The following is a 22273-nucleotide window of genomic DNA, read 5'->3' on the forward strand; positions in this document are numbered from 1 at the left end:
TCTTTAATTAGCCCCAAAAATCCCTTAATTAACCCTAAAAAATCCCGTTAATTAATCACCAAAATTCGCCTTAATTAGCCCCAAAAATCCCTTAATTAACCCTAAAAAACCCTGTAATTAAACCCCAAAATCCCGTAATTAACCCCCTAAAATCGCCTTAATTAACCCTAAAAAATCCCGTTAATTAAACCCCAAAATCGCCGTAATTAGCTCCAAACATCCCTTAATAAACCCAAAAATTCCCGTTAATTAGTCCCCAAAATTCTCTTAATTAAACCCCGAAATTCCCGTTAATTAACCCCCAAAATCGCCTTAATTAAACCCAAAATTCCTTAATTAATCCGCAAAAATTGCCGTTATTTAAACCCAAAATTCTCTTAATTAATCCCCAAAATTCACGTTAATTAATCCCAAAAACCGCATTAATTAACCTCCCAAAATCCCGTCAATTAATCCCCTAAAAATCCCGTTAATTAAACCCAAAATTGCCTTAAATAGCCCCAAAATCTCCCGTTTATTAAGCCCGAAAATCTCCCTAATTAATCCCCGAAAATAATTTTAATTAACCCCGTACAAATCCCGTTAATTAACCCCCAAAAATTCCCTTCATTGATCCCCAAAAATCAAGTTAATTAATCCCCAAAAATCCCGTTAATTAATCCCCAAAAATCCCGTTAATTAATCCCCAAAAATCCCGTTAATTAATCACCAAAAATCCCGTTAATTAATCACCAAAAATCCCGTTAATTAATCTCCCCAAACTTCCCCTTAATTAACCCCTAAAATCCCATTAATTAAACCCCAAAATCCCCTTAATTAACCCTAAAAAAATCCCGTTAATTACCCCAAAATCCCCCCCCAAATCCCCTCCAGGACCCCTCCCCAAAATCCCAAACCCCCCCCAGGACCCCAAATCCCCCCAAAATCCCCCAAAATCCCCTCCAGGACCCCCAAAACTTCCCCAAAATCCCCCAAAATCCCCCCGGAGCCCCCTCCCCAAATCCCCGGAGCCCCCAGCCCCAAAATCCCCCCCAGGACCCCCGGAGCCCCCTCCCCAAATCCCCCTCCCCACTCCCCGGAGCCCCCAGCCCCAAAATCCCCCCCAAAACTCCCCCAAATCCACTCCAGGACCCCTCCCCAATATCCCAAACCCCCTCCAGGACCCCCCAAGCCCCCTCCCCACTCCCGAGCCCCCTCCCCCCTCCCCAAATCTCCTCCAGGACCCCCAAATCCCCCCCAAGCCCCCTCCCCACCCCCGAGCCCCCTCCTGCTCCCCGCCACCGCCTCCCCGGGCGCCCCCAGCCCCAAAATCCCCCCCAAAATCCCCCCAAATCCACTCCAGGACCCCCAAAATCCCTCCAGGACCCCTCCCCAATATCCCAAACTCCCCCGAGCCCCCTCCCACTCACCGGAGCCCCCTCCCCACTCACCGGAGCCCCCTCCTGCTCCCCGCTCCCGCTTCTCCGGGCGCCCCCAGCCCCAAAATCCCCCCAAATCCACTCCAGGACCCCTCCCCAATATCCCAAACTCTCCCGGAGCCCCCTCCCCACTCACCGGAGCCCCCTCCCCACTCACCGAGCCCCCTCCTGCTCCCCTCCCCCACCTCCCCGGGAGCCCCCAGCCCCAAAATCCCCCTCAAACCCCTCCAAACTCCCCCCAAAGCCCCCTCCCCAATATCCCAAACCCCCCCAGGACCCCCCAAACTCCCCCAAACCCCCCCAGGACCCCCCGAGCCCCCTCCCCACTCACCGGAACCCCCTCCCCAGTCCCCGACCCCCTTCCCGGAGCCCCCTCCCCACTCCCGGAGCCCCCTCCTGCTCCCATTCCCGGGAGCCCCCAGCCCCAAAATCCCCCCCAAATCCCCCCCAGGACCCCCCAAACCCCCCCGAGCCCCCTCCCCAATATACCAAACCCCCCCAGGACCCCCCGAGCCCCCTCCCCACTCACCGGAGCCCCCTCCTGCTCCCCGCCGCCGCCTCCCCGGTCGCCCCCTGCCCATCCCGGGGCCGATCCACCGACGCCGCCTCCTCTTCCTCCCCTTCCTCCTCCTCCTCCTCCTCCTCCTCCTGCCGAGCCCCCTCCCCAATTCCGCGGGCCAGCAGCGGGACCACCCCCCACTTTTCCATGGCCCGCAGGGCCGGGGGGTCCCAGGCGAAGGCGGCCAAGGCGAGCAGGACCCGGCGGTGCCAGCGCCGCGCTCGGGGGTCCCGCAGGACCCCCAGGAGAGCCCCCAGACCCCCCGAGCGCCGCACCCGAGCCCGGTTCACGGCCTCGCGGCACAGCAGGCACAGCGTGAGGACCCCCGACTCAAATTCGGGGTGACGGGAGCCGGGAGTGGGGGGCTTTGAGCGGGGTTTGGAACCCCCAGACTCAAATTCGGGGTGACGGGAGGGGGGATTGGGGGGCTTAGAGTGGGGTTTGGGGGGCTTAGAGCCGGGTTTGGGGGGTTTGGAACCCCCAGACTCAAATTCGGGGTGGCGGGAGCCGGGTTTGGGGGGCTTAGAGCCGGGTTTGGAACCCCCAGACTCAGATTTGGGACCCCCCGACTCAAATTCGGGGTGGCGGGAGCCGGGAGTGGGGGGCTTAGAGCCGGGTTTGGGGGGTTTGGAACCCCCAGACTCAAATTCGGGGTGGCGGGAGGGGGGAGTGGGGGGCTTAGAGTGGGGTTTGGGGGTCTTAGAGTGGGGTTTGGGACCCCCAGACTCAAATTCGGGGGGTTTGGGACCCCCCGACTCAAATTCGGGGTGGCGGGAGGGGGGCTGGGAACCCCCAGACTCAGATTTGGGGGGTTGGGAGTGGGGTTTGGGGGTCTTAGAGTGGGGTTTGGAACCCCCAGACCCAAATTCGGGGGGTTTGGGGTGCCTGGACCCAGATTCGGGACCCCCAGACTCAAATTCGGGGTGACGGGAGGGGGGATTGGGGGCTCCAGACACAGATTTGGGACCCCCAGACTCAAATTCGGGGGGTCTGGGGTGTCTGGACCCAGATTTGGAACCCCAGACTCAAATTCGAGGGGTTTGGGGGGAGATTGGGACCCCCAGACTCAAATTCGGGGCGTCTGGAGTGGGGTTTGGAACCCCCAGACTCAAATTCGGGGGGTCTGGGGCGTTTGGAGCCAGGTTTGGGAGCCCCCGACTCAGATTTGGGACCCCCAGACTCAAATTTGGGGAGTTTGGAACCCCCAGACTCAAATTCGGGGGATTTGGGGCGTTTGGAGCCACATTTGGGACCCCAGAGTGAAACTTGAGACCCCCAGACTCAAATTTGGCACCCCCAGACCCAGATTTGGGATTTTCAGACCCAAATTTGGCACCCCCAGACTCAAATTTGGGATTTTTGGCTGGTTTGGGACCCCCAGACCCAAATTGGGGACCCTCAAACTCAAATCTGGGATCCCCGCCCTTAAATTTGGGATTTTCACCCAATTTGGGAGCCCTGGACCCAAATTCGGGACCCCCAGCCCCAAATTTGGGATTCCCACCCTTCAGTTTGGGACCCCCAGCCCCAAATTCGGGACCCCCCACCCAATTTGGGTGAAAATCCTGAATTTTTGGGACCCCCAGCCCCAAATTTGAGACCCCCAGCCCCAAATTCCAGCCCCCCACCCAAATTGGGACCCTCAGACCCAAATTCGAGCCCCTTCCCCCCAAATTCAGGGTCCCCATCCCCAAATTTTCCCCCCTCACCCCCAAATTCGGCTCCCCCATCCCCAAATTCGAGCCCCCCACCCAAATTAGACCCAAATTCGAGCCCCTCACCCCCAAATCTCCCTCCCCCACCCCCAAATTCAGGGTCTCCATCCCCAAATTCGAGCCCCTGACCCCCAAATTCTGCTCCCTGACCCCCAAATTCGGCCCCCTGACCCCCAAATTTGGCTCCCCCACCCCCAAATTCTGCCCCCTGACCCCCAAATTTTTCCCCCTTCGCCCCAAATTTGGCTCCCCCACCCCCAAATTCTGCCCCCTGACCCCCAAATTCGGCTCCCTGACCCCCAAATTTGGCTCCCCCATCCCCAAATTTGGCTCCCCCATCCCCAAATTCAGGGTCCCCCCCCCCAAATTCAGGGTCCCCCACCCCAATTCGGCTCCCCCACCCCCCAAATTTTTCCCCCTTTGCCCCAAATTCAGGGTCCCCCTCCCCAAATTTTTCCCCCTTTGCCCCAAATTTGGCTCCCCCATCCCCAAATTCAGGGTCCCCACCCCCAAATTCGAGCCCCTGACCCCCAAATTCGAGCCCCTGACCCCCAAATTTTTCCCCCTTTGCCCCAAATTTGGCTTTCCCACCCCCAAATTCAGGGTCCCCCTCCCCAAATTCAGGGTCCCCCCCCCCAAATTCACCCCCCCGCCCCCCAGGCCCCCCCTTTAACCCCCTCCTGACCGCAGCCACGGCCGCCTCCACGGCTCCGGCCGCCCCCAGCTCCGGCCGCAGCCACCCCCGGGCACTGACCATGGCCAGCGTGTCCAGCGCCGCCCCTCGCCCCTCCGGCCACCGCGGCCACTCCTGAGCGGCCAGAGCGGCCAAAGCGCCCAGGGCCGGCCGCACGGCCTCGGCCACGGCCACCGGACACGGAGTGACCGCCAGGAGCCCCCGCAGGGCTCGGGCCAGCGCCGGACACGAGGGGTCAGCGCGGTCCAGAGCGGCCAAACGTCCAGCCAGGGCCTGGGTGGCCTGGAGGCGGCTCTGGGGGGGAGGGGAGGGCGGATTTGGGGTGAATCCAGGTGGATTTGGGGTGAATCCAGGTGGATTTGGGGCAATTCCGGGTGGATTTGGGGCGATTCCAGGTGGTTTTGGGGCGATTCCAGGCGGTTTTGGGGTGAATCCAGGCGGTTTTGGGACAATTCCAGGTGGTTTTGGGGTGAATCCAGGCGGTTTTGGGGCAAATCCGGGCGGTTTTGGGGCAATTCCAGGCGGTTTTGGGGCTGTTCCAGGCGGTTTTGGGGCAATTCCGGGTGGTTTTGGGGCAATTCCAGGCGGATTTGGGGCGATTCCGGGCGGTTTTGGGGTGAATCCTGGCGGTTTTGGGACGATTCCAGGCGGTTTTGGGGCGATTCCAGGTGGTTTTGGGGCGAATCCAGGAGGTTTTGGGGTGAATCCGGGCGGTTTTGGGGTGAATCCTGGCGGTTTTGGGACGATTCCAGGCGGTTTTGGGGCGAATCCGGGCGGTTTTGGGGTGAATCCGGGCGGTTTTGGGGCCGTTCCGGGCGGTTTTGGGTGAATCCAGGCGGTTTTGGGGCGGTTCCAGGCGGTTTTGGGGCAATTCCAGGCGGTTTTGGGACAATTCCGGGCGGTTTTGGGGCGGTTCCGGGCGGTTTTGGGGCCGTTCCGGGCGGTTTTGGGGCGATTCCAGGCGGTTTTGGGGCCGTTCCGGGCGGTTTTGGGGCCGTTCTGGGAGATTTGGGGGGTGCCGAGGATGCGGAGGGCGCGGGCGGCGCTCAGGAGGCAGCCGGAGGTGCTGCAGGTGGAGGTCAGCGAGATCAGCAGGGGGAGAGCACCTAAAAAAAAGAGATTTTGGGGACATTTTAGAGGATTTTGGGTTTTTTTAGGGTTTTTCCCAAAATTTGAGATTTTTAGAGTCAATATTTGGCTTTTTTCCCACTAAAATTGACTTTTTTTTCCCATAAAATTGGTGTTTTTAGACCCTGAAATTCGGCTTTTCGACCCCAAAATTTGGCTTCTTTCAGCCCCAAAAAATCCACAAAAAAGCCCCAAAAGTTCCCCAAAATTCCTCCAAAATTAAAAAAATCCCCAAAAAAAACCCCAAAACTCCCCTAAAAATCCCCAAAATTACCCAAAAGTTCCCCAAAAAAATGCCCAAAATTACCCAAAAATTCCCAAAAAAATCCCCAAATCCCTAAAAATCCCAAAAGATCCAATAAAAATTCCCAAAAATATCTTAAAAAAATCACAAAAAACCCACCAAAAATTCCCCCAAAATACCAAAAATCCTCAAAAAAAATCCCTTAAAAATTCCCAAAACAATCCCCAAAAAATCCCAAAAAATCCCAAAAAAATCCTAAAAAATTCCCCAAAAAATCTAAAAAATTCCCCTCAAAAAATTCCCGAAATTCCCCCCAAATTCCCCGAATTTTTCTCACCAGCCTCCAGCACATCTCGGGCTCCGTCGGGCTCCAGGGCCAGGTTGGCCAAAGCTCGGGCAGCGCGATTCCGGACGCTCTCGGGGGCAGAGCTCAGCGCCAGCACGGACACTGCGCCACAGCTCGGGTCAGGTCATTCCAGGAATTTCTCCACATTTATCACCATTATCACCCATTCCTTTTTTCTCATTTCTATTTTCCCTCATTTTCGGCACTTTCCGCTCACTCCCGGCACTTTTCTCCACACTCCCGGCACTTTTCTCCACATTCCCGATCTTTTTCCCTCATTTTTGTATTTCCTCCTCACTCCCGGATTTTTTCCCAATCCCGATCTTTTTTCCCTCAGTTTTCTGTATTTCCTCCTCACTCCCGGCACTTTCCCCCCCACCCGATACTCGCCCTCCACTTTTCTGCATTTTCTCCACATTCCCGATACTTTTTCCCTCAGTTTTGTCACTTTTCCCCTCACTCCTCACTCCCGGCACTTTTCCCCACATTCCCGATATTTTTTCCCAAATTCCCGACATCTTTTCCCTCAGATTTTGTATTTCCTCCTCACTCCCGGCACTTTTCTCCACATTCCCGATCTTTTTCTCCACATTCCCGATAATTTTTCCCTCAGTTTTTGCATTTCCCCCTCACTCCGGGCACTTTTCTTCTCATTCCCGACATTTTCCTCCTCATTCCCGACATCTTTTCCCTCAGTTTTTGCATTTTCCCCTCACTCCCGGCACTTTTCTCCACATTCTCGATATTTTTCTCCACATTCCCGATAATTTTTCCCTCAGTTTTTTGTATTTCCCCCTCACTCCCGGCATTTTTCCCCACATTCCCGATCTTTTTCTCCACATTCCCGACACTTTTCTCCACATTCCCGATAATTTTTCCCTCAGTTTTCCGCATTTCTTCCTCACTCCCGACATTTTTTCCCTCAGGTTTTGCATTTTCCTCTCACTACGGGAACTTTCCTCCACATTCCCGGCACTCTTCCCCTCACTCCCGGCACTTTTTCCACATTCCCGATACTTTTTCCCTCAGTTTTTTCACTTTTCCCCTCACTCCCGGCACTTTTCTCCACATTCTCAATATTTTTCTCCACATTCCTGATACTTTTTACCTCACTTTTTGCATTTTGCCCTCACTCCGGGCACTTTTCTCCTCACTCCCGGCACTTTTCTCCACATTCCCGATCTTTTTTCCCTCAGTTTTTGCATTTTCTTCTCACTCCCGGCACTTTCCCCCACATTCCTGATATTTTTCTCCACATTCCAGGTATTTTCCCCTCAGATTTTGTATTTCCTCCTCACTCCCGGCACTTTTCTCCACATTCCCGATCTTTTTCTCCACATTCCCGATACTTTTCCCCTCAGTTTTCTGCATTTTCCCCTCACATCTGACACTTTTCCCCACATTCCCGATCTTTTTCTTCACATTCCCGATATTTTTTCCCTCAGTTTTGATATTTTTCCCCTCACATCTGACACTTTTCCCCACATTCCCGCTACTTTTCCCCTCAGTTTTCAGCCTTTTCCCCTCACATTTGGCACTTTTCTCCACATTCCCGACACTTTTCTCCACATTCCCGGCACTTTCCCCCACATTCCCGGTACTTTTCCCCTCAGTTTTGATATTTTTCCCCTCACATCTGACACTTTTCCCCACATTCCCGCTACTTTTCCCCTCAGTTTTCAGCCTTTTCCCCTCACCCCGCTCCCCCCTCACTCACCCAAGCGCGGGACCCCTCCGAGGCTCCGGGCCTGGCGCCGGCAGCCGCGCTCGGTGCAGCAATTCCCGATCACGCTCAGCGCCAGCTCCAGGATCCGCCGGGGCTGCTCGGGCCCCACGAGCTCCAGCAGCGGCCCGAGGCCTCCGCGCTCCCGGATCCGAGCGGGGCCCCCCGCCCGCCGCGTGTGGCGGCCCCGCAGCGCCTGCAGCGCCCGCGACAGCGCCGGCTCCGCCGCGGCCCTCACGGCCTCCAGGCACCAGCCCAGAGACTCCGACATGGTGAGGGGGAAGGAGGGAGGGAAGAAATGGGGGAAAATCGCGGGGAAACGGTGAAAATAAAACTGAAAAAAAAAGAAAAAGAAAAAGAGCGGGATGGGGGAAGGGGAACGGTGAGGGCCGGAACGGGTGGAGAGGGGAGAGCGGGGAGGGGGGAACGGCGGGGAGGGGGCACAGAGAGAGCGGGGGAAGGGAGAGGGGGAGGGACGCGCGGCGCGCGGGGGGCGACGGGAGAGGGGGCGGGGTCTGGGGATGATTGACAAGAGGAGTGTGAAGGAGGGGAAAAGGGCGGAGCCATCGATGATTGACAGGAGGCGCCTGAGGGGGGAAGGGCGGGGTCTGGGGATGATTGACAGGAGCCGCGTGGGGGAAAGGGCGGAGCCATCGATGATTGACAGGAGGCGCCTGACGGGGGGGAAAGGGCGGGGCCATCGATGATTGACAGGAGGAGTGTGAAGGGGAAAAGGGCGGAGCCATCGGTGATTGACAGGAGGCGCCTGAGGGGGGGAAAAGGGCGGGGTTTGGGGATGATTGACAGGAGGAGTGTGAAGGGGAAAGAGCGGGGCCATCGATGATTGACAGGAGGCGCCTCAGGGGAAAAGGGCGGAGCCATCGATGATTGACAGGAGGTGCCTCAGGGGAAAAGGGCGGAGCCATCGATGATTGACAGGAGGCGCCTGGGGGGGGAAAGGGCGGGGTTTGGGGATGATTGACAGGAGAAGTGTGAAGGGAAAAGGGCGGGGCCATCGATGATTGACAGGAGGCGCCTGAGGGGGGAAGGGCGGGGTTTGGGGATGATTGACAGGAGGAGTGTGAAGGGGAAAGGGCGGGGCCATCGATGATTGACAGGAGGCGCCTGAGGGGAAGGGTGATTGACAGGGATTGATCGATTGATTAATTATAAAGGGGGCGTGGCAACGGGTGATTGACAGGGCTGTGGATTTAATGGGGAACGATCGATGAGGGAATTGATTGTGGGCGGGGTGAGAGGCGCGGAAAAGGGCGGAGCCATAGGAGGGAAATCGGCTCTTGATTAACTAATTAATTAATTAGCTAACTGATTGCCAGGCAGAGAGTTGAGACCCCCCCCAAAAAAAGCGGGGCGAGAAATAATTGTCATTAATAAATTATGCAAATCAGGCGCGGCGATGTTTGATTGACAGCTGCCGATGATGGGCGTGGTCAAACCCCGGCGTGGGGCGGGGCAATGCTTGATTGACACGTCGCGAGGGGCGTGGCCAACGAAACCTCGCGAGGTTTCCCGAGACTTCGGCGCCGTTCCCGCCCTTTTCCCCGCCCGCCCAAAATGGCGGCGCACACGGGGTCCCCCCCCGGGCCGGAGCTGTCGCGACAGCGGCGACAGGCGGGGCCTCGCCTCGATCCCGACACCGCCGAGTATTTCCGGAGGGCCCTGGAGACGCTGGAGGAGGGGCTGAGCGAGGAGGAGCTCGGTGAGGAGGGGTCCCTCAGGGGGTGTGGGGGTGTTTATGAGGGGATCGAGGGGTCTGTGAGGGGTTTGGGGGAGTTCATGAGGGGATTGGGGGTCCCTGATGGGATTTTGGGGAGTTTATGAGGGGATCGAGGGGTCTGTGAGGGGATTGGGGGGGTTTATGAGGGGATTGAGGGGTCTATGAGGGGATTGGGGAGCTCATGAGGGGATTTTGGGGGTCCCTGATGGGATTGGGGAGGTTTATGAGGGGATTTTGGGGTCTCTCAGGGGGTTTGGGGGAGTTCATGAGGGGATCGAGGGGTCTGTGAGGGGATTGGGGAGTTCATGAGGGGATTGGGGGGCCCTGAGGGGATTGGGGGGGTTTATGAGGGGATTTTGGGGTCTCTGAGGGGATTTTGGGGAGTTCCTGAGGGGATTGAGGGGTCTCTGAGGGGATTGGGGAGGTTTATGAGGGGATTTGGGGGGGTTTATGAGGGGATCGGGGGGTTCATCTGGGAATTTGGGGGTCCCTGAGGGAATTTTTGGGAGTTTATGAGGGGATTGGGGGTCCCTGAGGGGATTGGGGGGGTTTATGAGGGGATTTTGGGGGGCCCTGGGGGGATTGGGGGGGTTTATGAGGGGATTTTGGGGTCTCTGAAGGGATTTTGGGGAGTTTATGAGGAGATTGAGGGGTCTATGAGGGGATTTGAGGGTTTTAGGGGGGGGTTTTGGGGAGTTTATGAGGGGATTTTGGGGTCCCTGAGGGGATTTTGGGGAGTTCATGAGGGGACCGAGGGGTCTCTGAGGGTCCTGGGGGGGGTTATGAGGGGATTTGGGGGTCCCTGAGGGGATTTGGGATGTTTATGAGAAAATTTTTTCCTCATTTTTTATTTCCTAACTCCCATTTTTCCCCATTTTCTTCCCATTTTTCCCCGTTTCCTCACCCCTAACCCCCATTTTTTCCTATTTTCCCCGTTTCCCCCCTCCTAACCCCCATTTTCCTCCATTTCCTCCCCATTTTTCCCCGTTTTCCCCTTCCTAACCCCCATTTTTCCCCATTTCCTTTCTCCTAACCTCCGTTTTCTCGCCCCTAACCCCCATTTTTTGCCATTTCCTCCCCATTTTTCCCCATTTCCCCCCCATTTCCCCGCTCCTAACCCCCATTTTCCTCCAATTTCTCCCCATTTTTCCCCATTTCTCCCCCATTTCCCTCCTCCTAACCCCCATTTTTCCCCATTTCCTCACTCCTAACCCCCATTTCCTCTCCATTTTCCCCCAATTTCTCCCCAATTTTCCCCATTTTTCCCCATTTCTCCCCCATTTCCCCCTCCTAACCCCCATTTTTCCCCATTTCCCCTCTCCTAACCCCCTATTTTCCCCATTTTCCCCCCATTTCCCCCCTCCTAACCTCCATTTCCTCTCCATTTTCCCCCAATTTCCCCCAATTTCTCCCCATTTCCCCCCATTTCCCCCCATTTCCCCCCTCCTAACCCCCATTTTTCCCCATTTCCTTGCCCCTAACCCCTGATTTCTCCCCATTTCCCCCCATTTCCCCCCTCCTAACTCCCATTTCCCCTCCATTTTTCCCCATTTTCCCCCAATTTCCCCCATTTTTCCCCCATTTCCCCCCATTTCCCCCCTCCTAACCCCCATTTCCCCTCTATTTTTCCCCAATTTCTCCCCATTTCTCCCCATTTTCCCCCCATTTTTCCCCATTTCCCCCCTCCTAACTCCCATTTTCCCCCATTTTCCCCCAATTTCCCCCAATTTCCCCCAATTTCCCCCAATTTTCCCCCATTTCCCCCCTCCTAACCCCCATTTTTCCCCATTTTTCCCCATTTCCTGGCCCCTAACCCCTGATTTCTCCCCCATTTCCCCCAATTTCCCCCCATTTCCCAGCCCTCTTCACCCCCAACGTCCTCTCGGAGGCCGCCCTGGCCTCCCCCGCGCTGGCCCTGACCCCCCTGGGCTGCCGCCTCCTCCTCCTCCTCCTCCCCCGCGCCCCCCCCTCCGCCCTGCCCCCGTTTCTGGGGGCCCTGCCGGGGGTCCCCACCCACCCCCGGGGGTCCCGGGTGCTGCAGGCGGCGCTGGGGAGGATCCCGGGGGTCCTGGGGGAGGCTCCGGGGCTCCTGGAGGAGCCGCTGGCCCGGCTGGCCCGGGAGGTGGCCACGGAGCCGGGGGGCTTGGCCAGGGACCCCAACGGGAGCTTCGTGCTCAGGGCGCTGCTGGGGGTGCTGGGGGGCACCGGCGACGCAGGTGAGGGGGAAAATTCGGGATTTTGGGGGGAATTTGGGATTTTGGGGGGGTTTGGGGAGAAATCTGGGGCATTTGGAGGGGTCTGGTGGGAATTTTGAAGGGTTTGGGGGGGATTTGGGGAGAAATTTTGGGGATTTGGAGGGGATTTGGAGGGAATTTTGGGGGATTTGGGGGAAATTTGGGGTTCTGGGGGGGAATTTGGGGGGTTTTAAGGGGAATTTGGAGGGTTTTGGGGAATTTTGGGTGTTTTGAGGGGAATTTTGGGGGTTTTGAAGGAATTTTGGGGGGTTTTGGGGTGGGATTTTGGGACCCCAACGGGAGCTTCGTGCTCAGGGCGCTGCTGGGGGTGCTGGGGGGCACCGGGGACGCAGGTGAGGGGGAAAATTCGGGAGAAATTCGGGATTTTGGGGGGTTTGGAGGGGTCTGCGGGGAATTTCGGGGGGTCTGGGGTGGAATTTGGGGGATTTGGAGAGAAATTTTGGGGATTTGGGGGGAATTGTGGAGGATTTGGGGGAAATTTGGGGTGTTTTAAGGGGAATTTGGGGGGTTTTGGAGAAGTTTTGGGGGTTTTGAAGGAATTTTGGGGGAATTTTGGGATTTTGGGGGGGTTTGGGGAGAATTTTGGGGGATTTGGGGGGAATTTTGGGGGTTTGGGGAGGTTTGAAGGGAGTCTGGGAGGGGTTTTGGGGGGTTTGGGGAGAAATTTAAGGGTTTTGGAGGGAATTTGGGGAGAATTTTGGGGGATTTGGGGGGAAATTTGGGGAATTTGGAGGGGCTTTGGAGGGTTTTGAGGGGGTTCAGGGGGATTTGAGGGAACTTGGGGGGGATTTGGGGCAAAACTTCAGGAATTTGGGGCATTTTGGGGGGGATTTTTTGGTTTTTGAGGGGGTTTTGGGACCCTCTCCCCAATTTCTGCCCCTTCCCCTGCAGTCCCTCCCCCCGAGGGGGCGGAGCCAAAGGTGAAGAAGGCGTGGCCACCACAAAAGGGGGTGTGGCCACTGCAGAAGGAGGCGTGGCCACCACAGAAGGGGGCGGAGCTTCCGGCCTCATTCCGCCCCCTGCTGGAGGAGCTGGCCGAGGGATTGGAGCGGGAAATGCCGAGTGAGACCCCAAAAAATTCCCCAAATTCCCCCAAATTCCCCCCAAAACACCCCTCAATCCTTCCCAAATCCCCAAAATTCCCAAAAATCCCCAAATTCCCCCCAAAACATCCCTCAATTCTTCCCAAAAATCCCAAAAATCCCCCAAATTCCCCCCAAAACTTCCCTCAATCCTTCCCAAATCCCCAAAAATTCCCAAAAATCCCCAAATTCCCCCCAAAACTTCCCTCAATCCTTCCCAAAAATCCCCAAAAAATCCCAAAAATCCTAAAAATCCACAAATTCCTCCCAAAACCGCCTCGAATTCGCCCAAAATGCCAAATTTCCACCTAAAGCTGCCTCGAATTCCTCTAAAATTCCCAAATTTTGCTGGAAAATTCCACCCAATTCCTCTAAAATTCTTGAATTTCCTTTCAAATCCTGGATTTCCCCTAAAATTCCCCCAAATCCCTTTAAAATCCCCCCAGATCCCCCCGAAATTCCCAAATCTTCTCCCAAAATTCTCCTAAATCCCTCAAAGTTCCCAAATTTCCCCCAAAATTCCCAAAGCTTCTCCCAAAATTCGCAGAATTTCCTCAAAAATCCCAGAATGTCCTTTCAAATCATGGATTTCCCCTCAAACTCCCTGAAATTCCCAAATTTTCTCCAAAATTCCCAGATTTCCCCGAAAGTCCCAGATTTACCCTGAAAATTCCCAAATTTCCCCCCAAAATTCCCGAATTTCCACCAAAACTCCCGAATTTCCCTCAGAATTCCCGAATTCTCCCCAAAATTCCCAAATTTCCCCCCAAAATTCCTGAATTTCCCCCAAAACTCCCGAATTTCCCTCAAAATTCCCGAATTCCCCCCAAAATTCCCGAATTTCCCCCCAAAACTCCCGATTTTCCTTCAAAATTCCCGAATTTCCCCCAAAACTCCCGAATTTCCCTCAAAATTCCCGAATTTCCCCCCAGAATTCCCAAATTTCCCCCCAAATTCCGGAATTTCCCGCCCAGGTTTGCTGGCCCCGCCCTGCGCCAGCCTCTGCCTGCAGGGGGCGCTGTTCGCCCTCCACCGCAGCCAATCACCGTCCTGCTCCCGCTTCTGCCGCGCCCTGATTGGCTGCCTCGCCCGCCACGGCCCCGCCCACCCCCAGAGGTCAGTTCTGATTGGTTGAGGCGCCGCGGTGCCGTTCCCTGATTGGCCGGTGGCTTTCTGTTTCCCGATTGGCCGGCGCCGCTGATCTCCGCTCTCCCATTGGCCCAGCCCGCTGCTGACGTCACTGCAGGACCCCGCCCGGTCCCGCCTCCTGGAGGCGGCCATGACGGTCCTGGACCCCCCGGGGCTCCGCGAGCTCTTCCGGGGTCACCTGCGGGGTCACCTGAGGGGCGTGGCCTCGCACCGAGTGGCCAATCACGGCCTGCAGAGGCTCCTGGACCACGCCCCCGAGGACGTGGTAGGCGGGGATTGGTTTGGGGGCGGGGCCCAAAGGATTTGATTGGCTGGTGGGCGGGGCTTAGGCTTGGAGGGGAATTAATTAGAGGTGGGCGGGGCTTAATTTAAAGCAGGAAAGGGGCGGAGCTTTGGTTGGAAAATGATTGGGAATGGTGGGAGGGGCTTAAACAGGTGGGGAAAAATGGGAGGGGCTTAAGAGGAAGGATTTGATTGACAGGACAAGAGGTGGGAGGGGCTTAAAGGGGGTGTGGCTTATGAAGAAGGATTTGATTGACAGGACAAGAGGTGGGAGGGGCTTAAGAGGAAGGATTTGATTGACAAGATGAGAGGTGGGAGGGGCTTAAAGGGGTGGGGAAAATGGGAGGGGCTTAAGAGGAAGGATTTGATTGACAGGGCGAGAGGTGGGAGGGGCTTAAATGGGTTAAGGAAAGTGGGAGGGGCTTAAGAGGAAGAATTTGATTGACAAGGCGAGAGGTGGGAGGGGCTTAAAAGGGTGGGGCAAAATGGGAGGAGCTTAGAGGGCGTGGCTTAATAGGAAAGATTTGATTGGCAAGGCGAGAGGTGGGAGGGGCTTAAAGGGGTCAAGCAAAGTGGGAGGGGCTTAAGATGAAGGATTTGATTGACAGGGCAAGAGATGGGCGGAGCTTAAACCCAAGTGGGCGGAGTCTGTGTTAATTAGATCTCCAGGGATTGGCTGGGATGGGTTTTGGGGGCGTGGCCCGGCTCAGGTGGGCGTGTCCCACCCCCCACAGGTGGAGGAGGCGCTGTCGGAGCTGGGCCCCGCCCTCCAGGAGCCGCTGGCCCGGGGCCACCCCGGGGTGGTCGTGGCGCTGTTGGGGGCGGCCCAGAGACACCCCCGGCTCCAGGGGGCGGCGCTGCGCTGGCTCTTCCAGGTGGGACACGCCCCCTTCGCTAAGCCCCGCCCCCTTCTTGGTAATAACCCACGGCTGCTTTGTGTTAGGCCACGCCCCTTCTGTTTAACCACGCCCCCTTCGCTAAGCCCCGCCCCCTTCGCGACGATAAACCACGGCTGCTTTGTGTTAGGCCACGCCCACTTCTGTTTAACCACGCCCCCTTCGCTAAGCCACGCCCCCTTTCTGTGACCTCACCAATTTAAGCCCCTCCCATTTTAACCAGCTCCGCCCCTTCTTGAGGCCCCGCCCCTTTCTCCTTTTATGGCAGCCCCACCCCTCTAAGCCCCGCCCCTTTCTCCTTTTATGGCAGCCCCACCCCTCTAAGCCCCGCCCGTTTCTCCTTTTATGGCAGCCCCGCCCCTCTAAGCCCCGCCCCTTTCTCCTTTTATGGCAGCCCCACCCCTCTAAGCCCCGCCCCTTTCTCCTTTTATGGCAGCCCCACCCCTCTAAGCCCCGCCCCTTTATCCTTTTCTGGCAGCCCCACCCCTCTAAGCCCCGCCCCTTTCTCCTTTTATGGCAGCCCCACCCCTCTAAGCCCCGCCCCTTTCTCCTTTTATGGCAGCCCCACCCCTCTAAGCCCCGCCCCTTTCCCATCAGGCCCTGCGCTGTTGGGACCCCCCCCACCACCCCCATTGCGTCACCGCCCTGGCCCAGCTCCGCCCCCTTGGGGGCGGGGACAGCGACGAGAAGGCGGAGCCTGAGGGAAAAGGGGCGGAGCTTGAGGGAAAAGGGGCGGAGCCTGAGGTAAAAGGGGCGGAGCCTGAGGCAAAAGGGGCGGAGCCACATGTGAGGGGGCGGGGCCTGGTGAGAAAGGGGTGGAGCCATGGATGGGGCACAGAGACTGTGGGGAAAGGGGCGGAGCCTGAGGCAAAGAGGGCGGGGCTTGTGGCTAAAGGGGCGGAGCCTCAGGGTAAAGTGGGTGGGGCTTATGGCTAAAGGGGCGGGGTCTGATGTAAAGGGGGCGGGGTTTGTGGCTAAAGGGGCGGAGCCTGAGGTAAAGGGGGCGGGGCTTGCGGCTAAAGGGGCGGGGCCTGATGTAAAGGGGGCGGGGCTTTAGGGGTCAATGGGAGGGGCTTGAGTGAGGTTAAAGGGGCGGGGTTTAAGTGGGTGTGGCTTAAGGGGGCGGGGCTTTCTATGCTAATTTTTTTAATTAATTTGTTTTTGTTTTCTTTTTTGTTTTCTTTTTTCTTCTCCGTTTTCTCGTTTAATTCCTGCTTTTTCTTTTCTTTCCTGTTCTCGTCTTAAAATTCTTTTGATTCTCCCCAAAATCCCCTTTTTTGTCCCCAAAAATCCCATTTATTCTCATTAAAAATCCCAATTGATCCCCTTAAAAATCTCATTTATTCTCCTGTTAAAAATCCCATTTATTCTCCTCAAAAATCCCAATTACTCCTCCTACAAAATCCCATTTATTCTTTATAAAATGCCAATTATTCCCCCCAAAAAATTGCATTTATTCCCCCCAAAAATCCTGATTATTTCCCTTAAAAATCCCATTTCTTCTCCCATTAAAAATCCCATTTTTTGCGTATAAAATCCCATTTATTCTCTATAAAAATCCCATTTATTCTCCCATTAAAAATCCCATTTATTCTCCCATTAAAAATCCCATTTATTCCTTATAAAATCCCATTTATTCCCTATAAAAATCCCATTTATTCCCTATAAAAACCCCATTTAATTTCCAAAAAAAATCCCATTTATTCCCTACAAAAATCCCATTTATTCCCATTAAAAATCCCATTTATTCCCTATAAAAATCCCATTTAATTTCCAAAAAAAATCCCATTTATTCCCTATAAAAATCCCATTTATTCTCCCATTAAAATTCCCATTTATTCCCTATAAAATTCCCATTTATTCCCTATAAAATCCCATTTATTCCCCCCAAAAATCCCATTTATTTCTTATAAAATTCCCATTTACTCCCGCCAAAAATCCCATTTATTCTCCCATTAAAATTCCCATTTTTTCGTTATAAAATCCCATTTATTTTCCCATTAAAACCCCCATTTATTCCCATTAAAAATCCCATTTATTCCCATTAAAAATCTCGTTTATTCCCATTAAAAATCCCATTTATTTCCTATAAAAACCCCATTTATTCTCCCATTAAAAACCCCATTTATTTCCTATAAAAACCCCATTTATTCTCTATAAAATTCCCGTTTTTTCCCGTTTTTCCCGTTTTTCCCCCCGTTTTTCCCCATTTCCCCAGCCCTTTCCCATCCCCACGCTCTGGGGGTCCCTGGCCCTGCAGCTGCTGCTGAGTTTCGGGGACCCCTCCCCAATTTGGGGCTCCCTGGGGTCTCTGCCCCCCCCGGCCCTGCTGGGCCTGGCCCGGAGCCCCCCCGGGAGCCGAATTTGGGATTCGATTTTGGGGTCCCCGGGGGCCCCTCCCCGCGCCCGGCGCCGCCTCCTGCGCAAGCTCCAGGTACCCCGAAAATCCCGGGATTTGGGGAAAAAAATCTCAATTTTGGGGAAAATCCAGGTACCCCAAAATCCAGAGGGGTTCGGGGGGAAAAATCCCAATTTTGGGAAAAAAAATCTCAATTTTGGGGGAAAAAATCTCATTTTTTGGGGAAAAAAATCCCATTTTTTGGGGGGAAAAATCCCATTTTTTGGGGAAAAAAATCCCAATTTTGGGGGAAAAAATTGCATTTTTTTGGGGAAAAAAATCCCATTTTTGGGGAAAAAAATCCCATTTTTTTGGGGGGAAAAATCCCAATTTTTGGGGGAAAAAAATGTCAATTTTTAGGGGAAAAAATACCAATTTTTGGGGAAAAAAATCCCAATTGTTGGGGGAAAAAAATCACATTTTTGGGGGGAAAAAATCCTGGGATTTTGGGGAAAAAAATCCAGGTACCCCAAAATCCAGAGAGGGGGTTGGGGGGGAAAATCCCGGGATTTGGAGAAAAATCCAGGGATTTGGGGAAAAAAATCCCATTTTTGGAGAAAAAAATCCCAATTTTGGGGGGAAAAAAATCACTTTTTGGGGGAAAGAATCACATTTCTGGGGGGAAAAAATCCCAATTTTTTGGGGAAAAAATCCCATGTTTTGGGGGAAAAAATTGCATTTTTTTGGGGAAAAAATCCCATTTTTTGGGGGAAAAAATTGTATTTTTTGGGGGAAAAAAATCCCATTTTTTTGGGGAAAAAATCCCAATTGTTGGGGGAAAAAATCCCAATTTTTTGGGGAAAAAATCCCATTTTTGGGGAAAAAAATCCCAATTTTTTGGGGAAAAAATCCCAATTTTTGGGGGAAAAAATCCCATTTTTTGGGGGAAAGAATCCCATTTTTTTGGGGAAAAAATCCCATGTTTTGGGGGAAAAAATTGCATTTTTTTGGGGAAAAAATCCCGTTTTTTGTGGGGAAAAATTGCTTTTTTTGGGGGAAAAAATCCCATTTTTTGGGGAAAAAAATCCCATTTTTTGGGGGAAAGAATCCCATTTTTTGGGGGAAAAAATCCCTTTTTTTTGGGGAAAAAATCCCATTTTTTGGGGGAAAAAATCCCAATTTTGGGGGGAAAAAATCCCAATTTTGGGGGGAAAAAATACCAATTTTTTGGGGAAAAAAAATACCATTTTGGGGGGAAAAATATCCCAATTTTGGGGGGAAAAAATCCCAATTTTTCGGGGAAAAAATCACATTTTTGGGAGAAAGAATCCCAATTTTTTGGGAAAAAAATCACATTTTTGGGGAAAAAAATCACATTTTTGGGGGAAAAAGTCCTGGGATTTTGGGGAAAAAATCCAGGTACCCCAAAATCCACAGCGGGGTTTCAGGGGGAAAAAATCCCGGGATTTGGGGAAAAAATCTCAATTTTGGGGAAAAAATCCAGGTACCCCAAAATCCAGAGAGGGGTTTGGGGGGGAAAAAATCCCGGGATTTGGGGAAAAAAATCTCAATTTTGGGGAAAAAATCCAGGTACCCCGAAATCCAGAGAGGGGGTTGGGGGGAAAAAATCCCAGGATTTGGGGGAAAAAATCTCAATTTTGGGGAAAAAATCCCAATTTTGGGGAAAAAATCACATTTTTGGGAAAAAAATCCAGGTACCCCTAAATCCAGAGAGGGGTTTGGGGGGGAAAACGGGGAATGGGGGAAAAATCCAGGGATTTGGGGAAAAAAATCCCATTTTTGGGGAAAAAATCCCAATTTTTGGGGGAAAAAATCACATTTTTGGGGGGAATAAATCTCAATTTTTGGGGGAAAAAATCCCAATTGTTGGGGAAAAAAATCCCATTTTTTGGGGAAAAAAATCCCATTTTTGGGGGAAAAAAATACCAATTTTGGGGGGAAAAAATCACATTTTTGGGGGAAAAAATCCAGGTACCCCAAAATCCAGAGAGGGGGTTGGGGGCAAAAAATCTCAATTTTGGGGAAAAAAATCTCAATTTTGGGGAAAAAAATCCCAATTTTTGGGGGAAAAAATCACATTTTTGGGGGGAAAAAATCCCAATTGTTGGGGGAAAAAATCCCAATTTTTTGGGGAAAAAATCAGATTTTTGGGGGGAAAAAATTCGATTTTTTGGGGGGTATTTTGGGATGTTTTTGGGAATATTTTGGGATGTTTCTGGGAATATTTTAGTGAGTTTTTGGGGATATTTTAGTGAATTTTTGGGGACGTTTCTGGGGATATTTTGGGAATATTTTGGGGATATTTTGGGATGTTTCTGGGAATATTTTAGTGAATTTTTGGGATGTTTCTGGGGATATTTTGGGAATATTTTAGGGAATGTTTGGGGATATTTTGGGAATATTTTGGGAATATTTTGGGAATATTTTGGGGATATTTTAGTGAATTTTTGGGGATGTTTTTGGGGATATTTTGGGAATATTTTGGGAATATTTTGGGGATATTTTAGTGAATTTTTGGGGATGTTTTTGGGGATATTTTGGGAATATTTTGGGGATATTTTAGGGAATTTTTGGGGATGTTTTTGGGGATATTTTGGAAATATTTTGGGAATATTTTGGGAATGTTTTGGGGATATTTTAGGGAATTTTTGGGAATATTTTGGGGATATTTTGGGAATGTTTTGGGAATATTTTAGTGAATTTTTTGGGATGTTTTTGGGAATATTTTGGGATGTTTTTGGGGATATTTTGGGAATATTTTGGGAATATTTTGGGAATGTTTTGGGGATATTTTGGGGATATTTTGGGCCATTTTGGGCCGTTTCCAGGGCCACTGGCCATCGCTGGCTCGGGATCGCAGCGGGAGCCGAGTCCTGGACGCCGCCTGGGCCAGCGGCCGCCCCCGGCAACGAGCCCGGATGGCCGAGGAGCTGGGTGAGGAAAATCCGGGAATTCCGGAACATTCCGGGACTGGGGGAGGGCAGGGAAAGTTCGGGAATTTTGGGGGAATTTTTGGGAATTTTGGGGATTTTTTGGGGTTTTTTTAATGATTTTTTTGAGGGGTGGTCGGGAAATTTTGGGGATTTTTTTAATGGAATTTTTTTGGGAATTTTTGGGATTTTTTGGGGTTTTTTTAATGATTTTTTTGGGGGGTGGTCGGGGAATTTTGGGGCTTTTTTAAATGGAATTTTTTGGGGAATTTTTGGGAATTTTTTGGGGAATTTTTGGGAATTTTTTGGGGAGATTTTTTGGGAATTTTTTGGGAAATTTTGGGGGGGTTTTCTGGATTTTGGGGGGGGATTTTAGGGATTTTGGCCGTTTTTGTCTGATTTTGGGCTGATTTTGTGCAATTTTGAGCTGATTTTTGTGGTTTTTGTCCGATTTTTGGCTGTTTCTGTGTGATTTTTGTGTTATATTGAGTGATTTTGTCAGATTTTGACCATTTTTGTCCATTTTTGTCTGGTTTTGAGTGATTTTGGGCTGATTTGGGGCAGTTTTTGGCTGATTTTTGGTGGTTTTGAGTTGATTTTGGGCTGTTTTTGTGCAATTTTTGGCCGTTTTTGTCCGATTTTTGGCCATTTCTGTGTGTTTTTTCTGCAATTTTGTGTTATTTCGTGTGATTTTGACCATTTTTGTCCATTTTTGTCTGATTTTGGGTGATTTTGGGCTGATTTTGTGCAATTTTGGGCTGATTTTGGCCGTTTTTGTCCAATTTTTGGCCGTTTCTGTGTGTTTTTTGTGTTATTTTGTGTTATTTTGTCACTTTTTTACCATTTTTGTCTGATTTTGGCCGTTTTTGTCCTTTTTTTGGCTGTTTTTGTGTGTTTTTTGTGTTATTTTGTGTTATTTTGTCAGTTTTTGACCATTTGGGGCTGATTTTGGGCTGATTTTGTGCAATTTTGGGCTGATTTTGTCCATTTTTGTCCGATTTTTGGCTGTTTCTGTGTGATTTTTGTGCTATTTTGAGTGATTTTGTCAGATTTTGACTATTTTTGTCCATTTTTGTCTGATTTTGGGTGATTTTGGGCAGTTTTTGGCTGATTGTAGCTGATTTTGAGTTGATTTTGGGCTGATTTTTGCCATTTTTGTCCGATTTTTGGCTGTTTCTGTGTGTTATTTTGTGTTATTTCGTGTGATTTTGACCATTTTTGTCCATTTTTGTCTGATTTTGGGTGATTTTGGGCTGATTTTGTGCAATTTTGGGCTGATTTTGGCCGTTTTTGTGTGTTTTTTGTGTTATTTTGAGTGATTTTGTCCATTTTTGACCATTTTTCTCCTTTTTCCCCCCGTTTTCGCAGCCCCCCACCTCCCCGATCTCCTCCGGGACCCCCTTGGCCGCGGCGTCGCCCGGAATTTGGGGCTGGAGCTTTTCAAGAAGGATCCGGAAAAGTGGGCGGAGCTCCAGAGGGGGGCGGGGCTCGGGGGGCGTGGCCTGATCCTCTGACCCCGCCCCCTCCCCACCCAAACCCCGCCCCTCCCCACCCAAACCCCGCCCCCTCAGATTTTTAATTAAAAACTTTTATTTTTTAACTTTTCTGTCTTTTTTTGGGCTTCATTTGCATAGAAAGGGGCGGGGCTTAACCAGAGTGGGCGGGGCTTTGGGGTGGGCGGGGCTTGAGGCCTTTTAAGGTAAAGTGGGCGTGGTCAATGGGTGGGCGGGGTTTAAATGGAAGGGGCGTGGCTTA

The 22273-nt window shown here is 52.3% G+C and overlaps 2 protein-coding genes across 5 annotated transcripts; one reads left to right on the plus strand and one right to left on the minus strand.

The window, feature by feature from the left end:
- Positions 1-312: 312 nt before the first annotated feature.
- ARMC5 (armadillo repeat containing 5) lies at positions 313-8251 on the minus strand. Its single transcript, XM_058860964.1, has 5 exons — positions 7822-8251; positions 6096-6206; positions 4264-5492; positions 2119-2342; positions 313-331 (listed from the first exon to the last, which is right to left on the minus strand). Exons 1-5 carry the CDS (start codon positions 8096-8098, stop codon positions 313-315), a joined length of 1860 nt encoding a protein of 619 aa, XP_058716947.1. The 5' UTR covers positions 8099-8251.
- A 966-nt stretch (positions 8252-9217) lies between these two features.
- NOP9 (NOP9 nucleolar protein) lies at positions 9218-22054 on the plus strand. Of its 4 annotated transcripts, none has more exons than XM_058860855.1 (10): positions 9281-9547; positions 11425-11781; positions 12712-12882; positions 13877-14018; positions 14127-14316; positions 15068-15208; positions 15827-16015; positions 17448-17663; positions 20417-20522; positions 21887-22054. In XM_058860855.1, exons 1-10 carry the CDS (start codon positions 9403-9405, stop codon positions 22030-22032), a joined length of 1803 nt encoding a protein of 600 aa, XP_058716838.1. In that variant the 5' UTR covers positions 9281-9402; the 3' UTR covers positions 22033-22054. The 4 variants fall into 4 exon arrangements, with proteins under 4 accessions (XP_058716840.1, XP_058716838.1, XP_058716839.1 ...); XM_058860856.1 differs by having other exon boundaries at positions 9286-9547; positions 15827-15973; XM_058860857.1 differs by lacking the exon at positions 17448-17663 and having other exon boundaries at positions 9218-9547; positions 15827-15973.
- The last annotated feature ends 219 nt before the right edge of the window (positions 22055-22273 follow it).

The sequence above is a fragment of the Poecile atricapillus genome, chromosome 34 (genome assembly GCF_030490865.1).
Source record: "Poecile atricapillus isolate bPoeAtr1 chromosome 34, bPoeAtr1.hap1, whole genome shotgun sequence".
Classification (NCBI taxonomy): Eukaryota; Metazoa; Chordata; class Aves; order Passeriformes; family Paridae; genus Poecile; species Poecile atricapillus.

Bases quoted from the DNA above. Each gene is read 5' to 3' on its own strand.
- ARMC5 (XM_058860964.1), bottom strand. From the start codon at position 8,098: ATGTCGGAGTCTCTGGGCTGGTGCCTGGAGGCCGTGAGGGCCGCGGCG. The intron at 5,493-6,095 runs GTGAGAAAAATT...TCTTTTTTTTAG, and splicing joins CCGAGATGTGCTGGAGGCTG to GTGCTCTCCCCCTGCTGATC. The intron at 2,343-4,263 runs GCAAAGGGGGAA...CCCCGCTCAAAG, and splicing joins GTGGGAAAGCCAAATTTGGG to CCCCCCACTCCCGGCTCCCG.
- NOP9 (XM_058860855.1), top strand. From the start codon at position 9,403: ATGGCGGCGCACACGGGGTCCCCCCCCGGGCCGGAGCTGTCGCGACAG. The intron at 12,883-13,876 runs GTGAGACCCCAA...TTTCCCGCCCAG, and splicing joins ATTGGAGCGGGAAATGCCGA to GTTTGCTGGCCCCGCCCTGC. The intron at 14,019-14,126 runs GTCAGTTCTGAT...CCATTGGCCCAG, and splicing joins GGCCCCGCCCACCCCCAGAG to CCCGCTGCTGACGTCACTGC.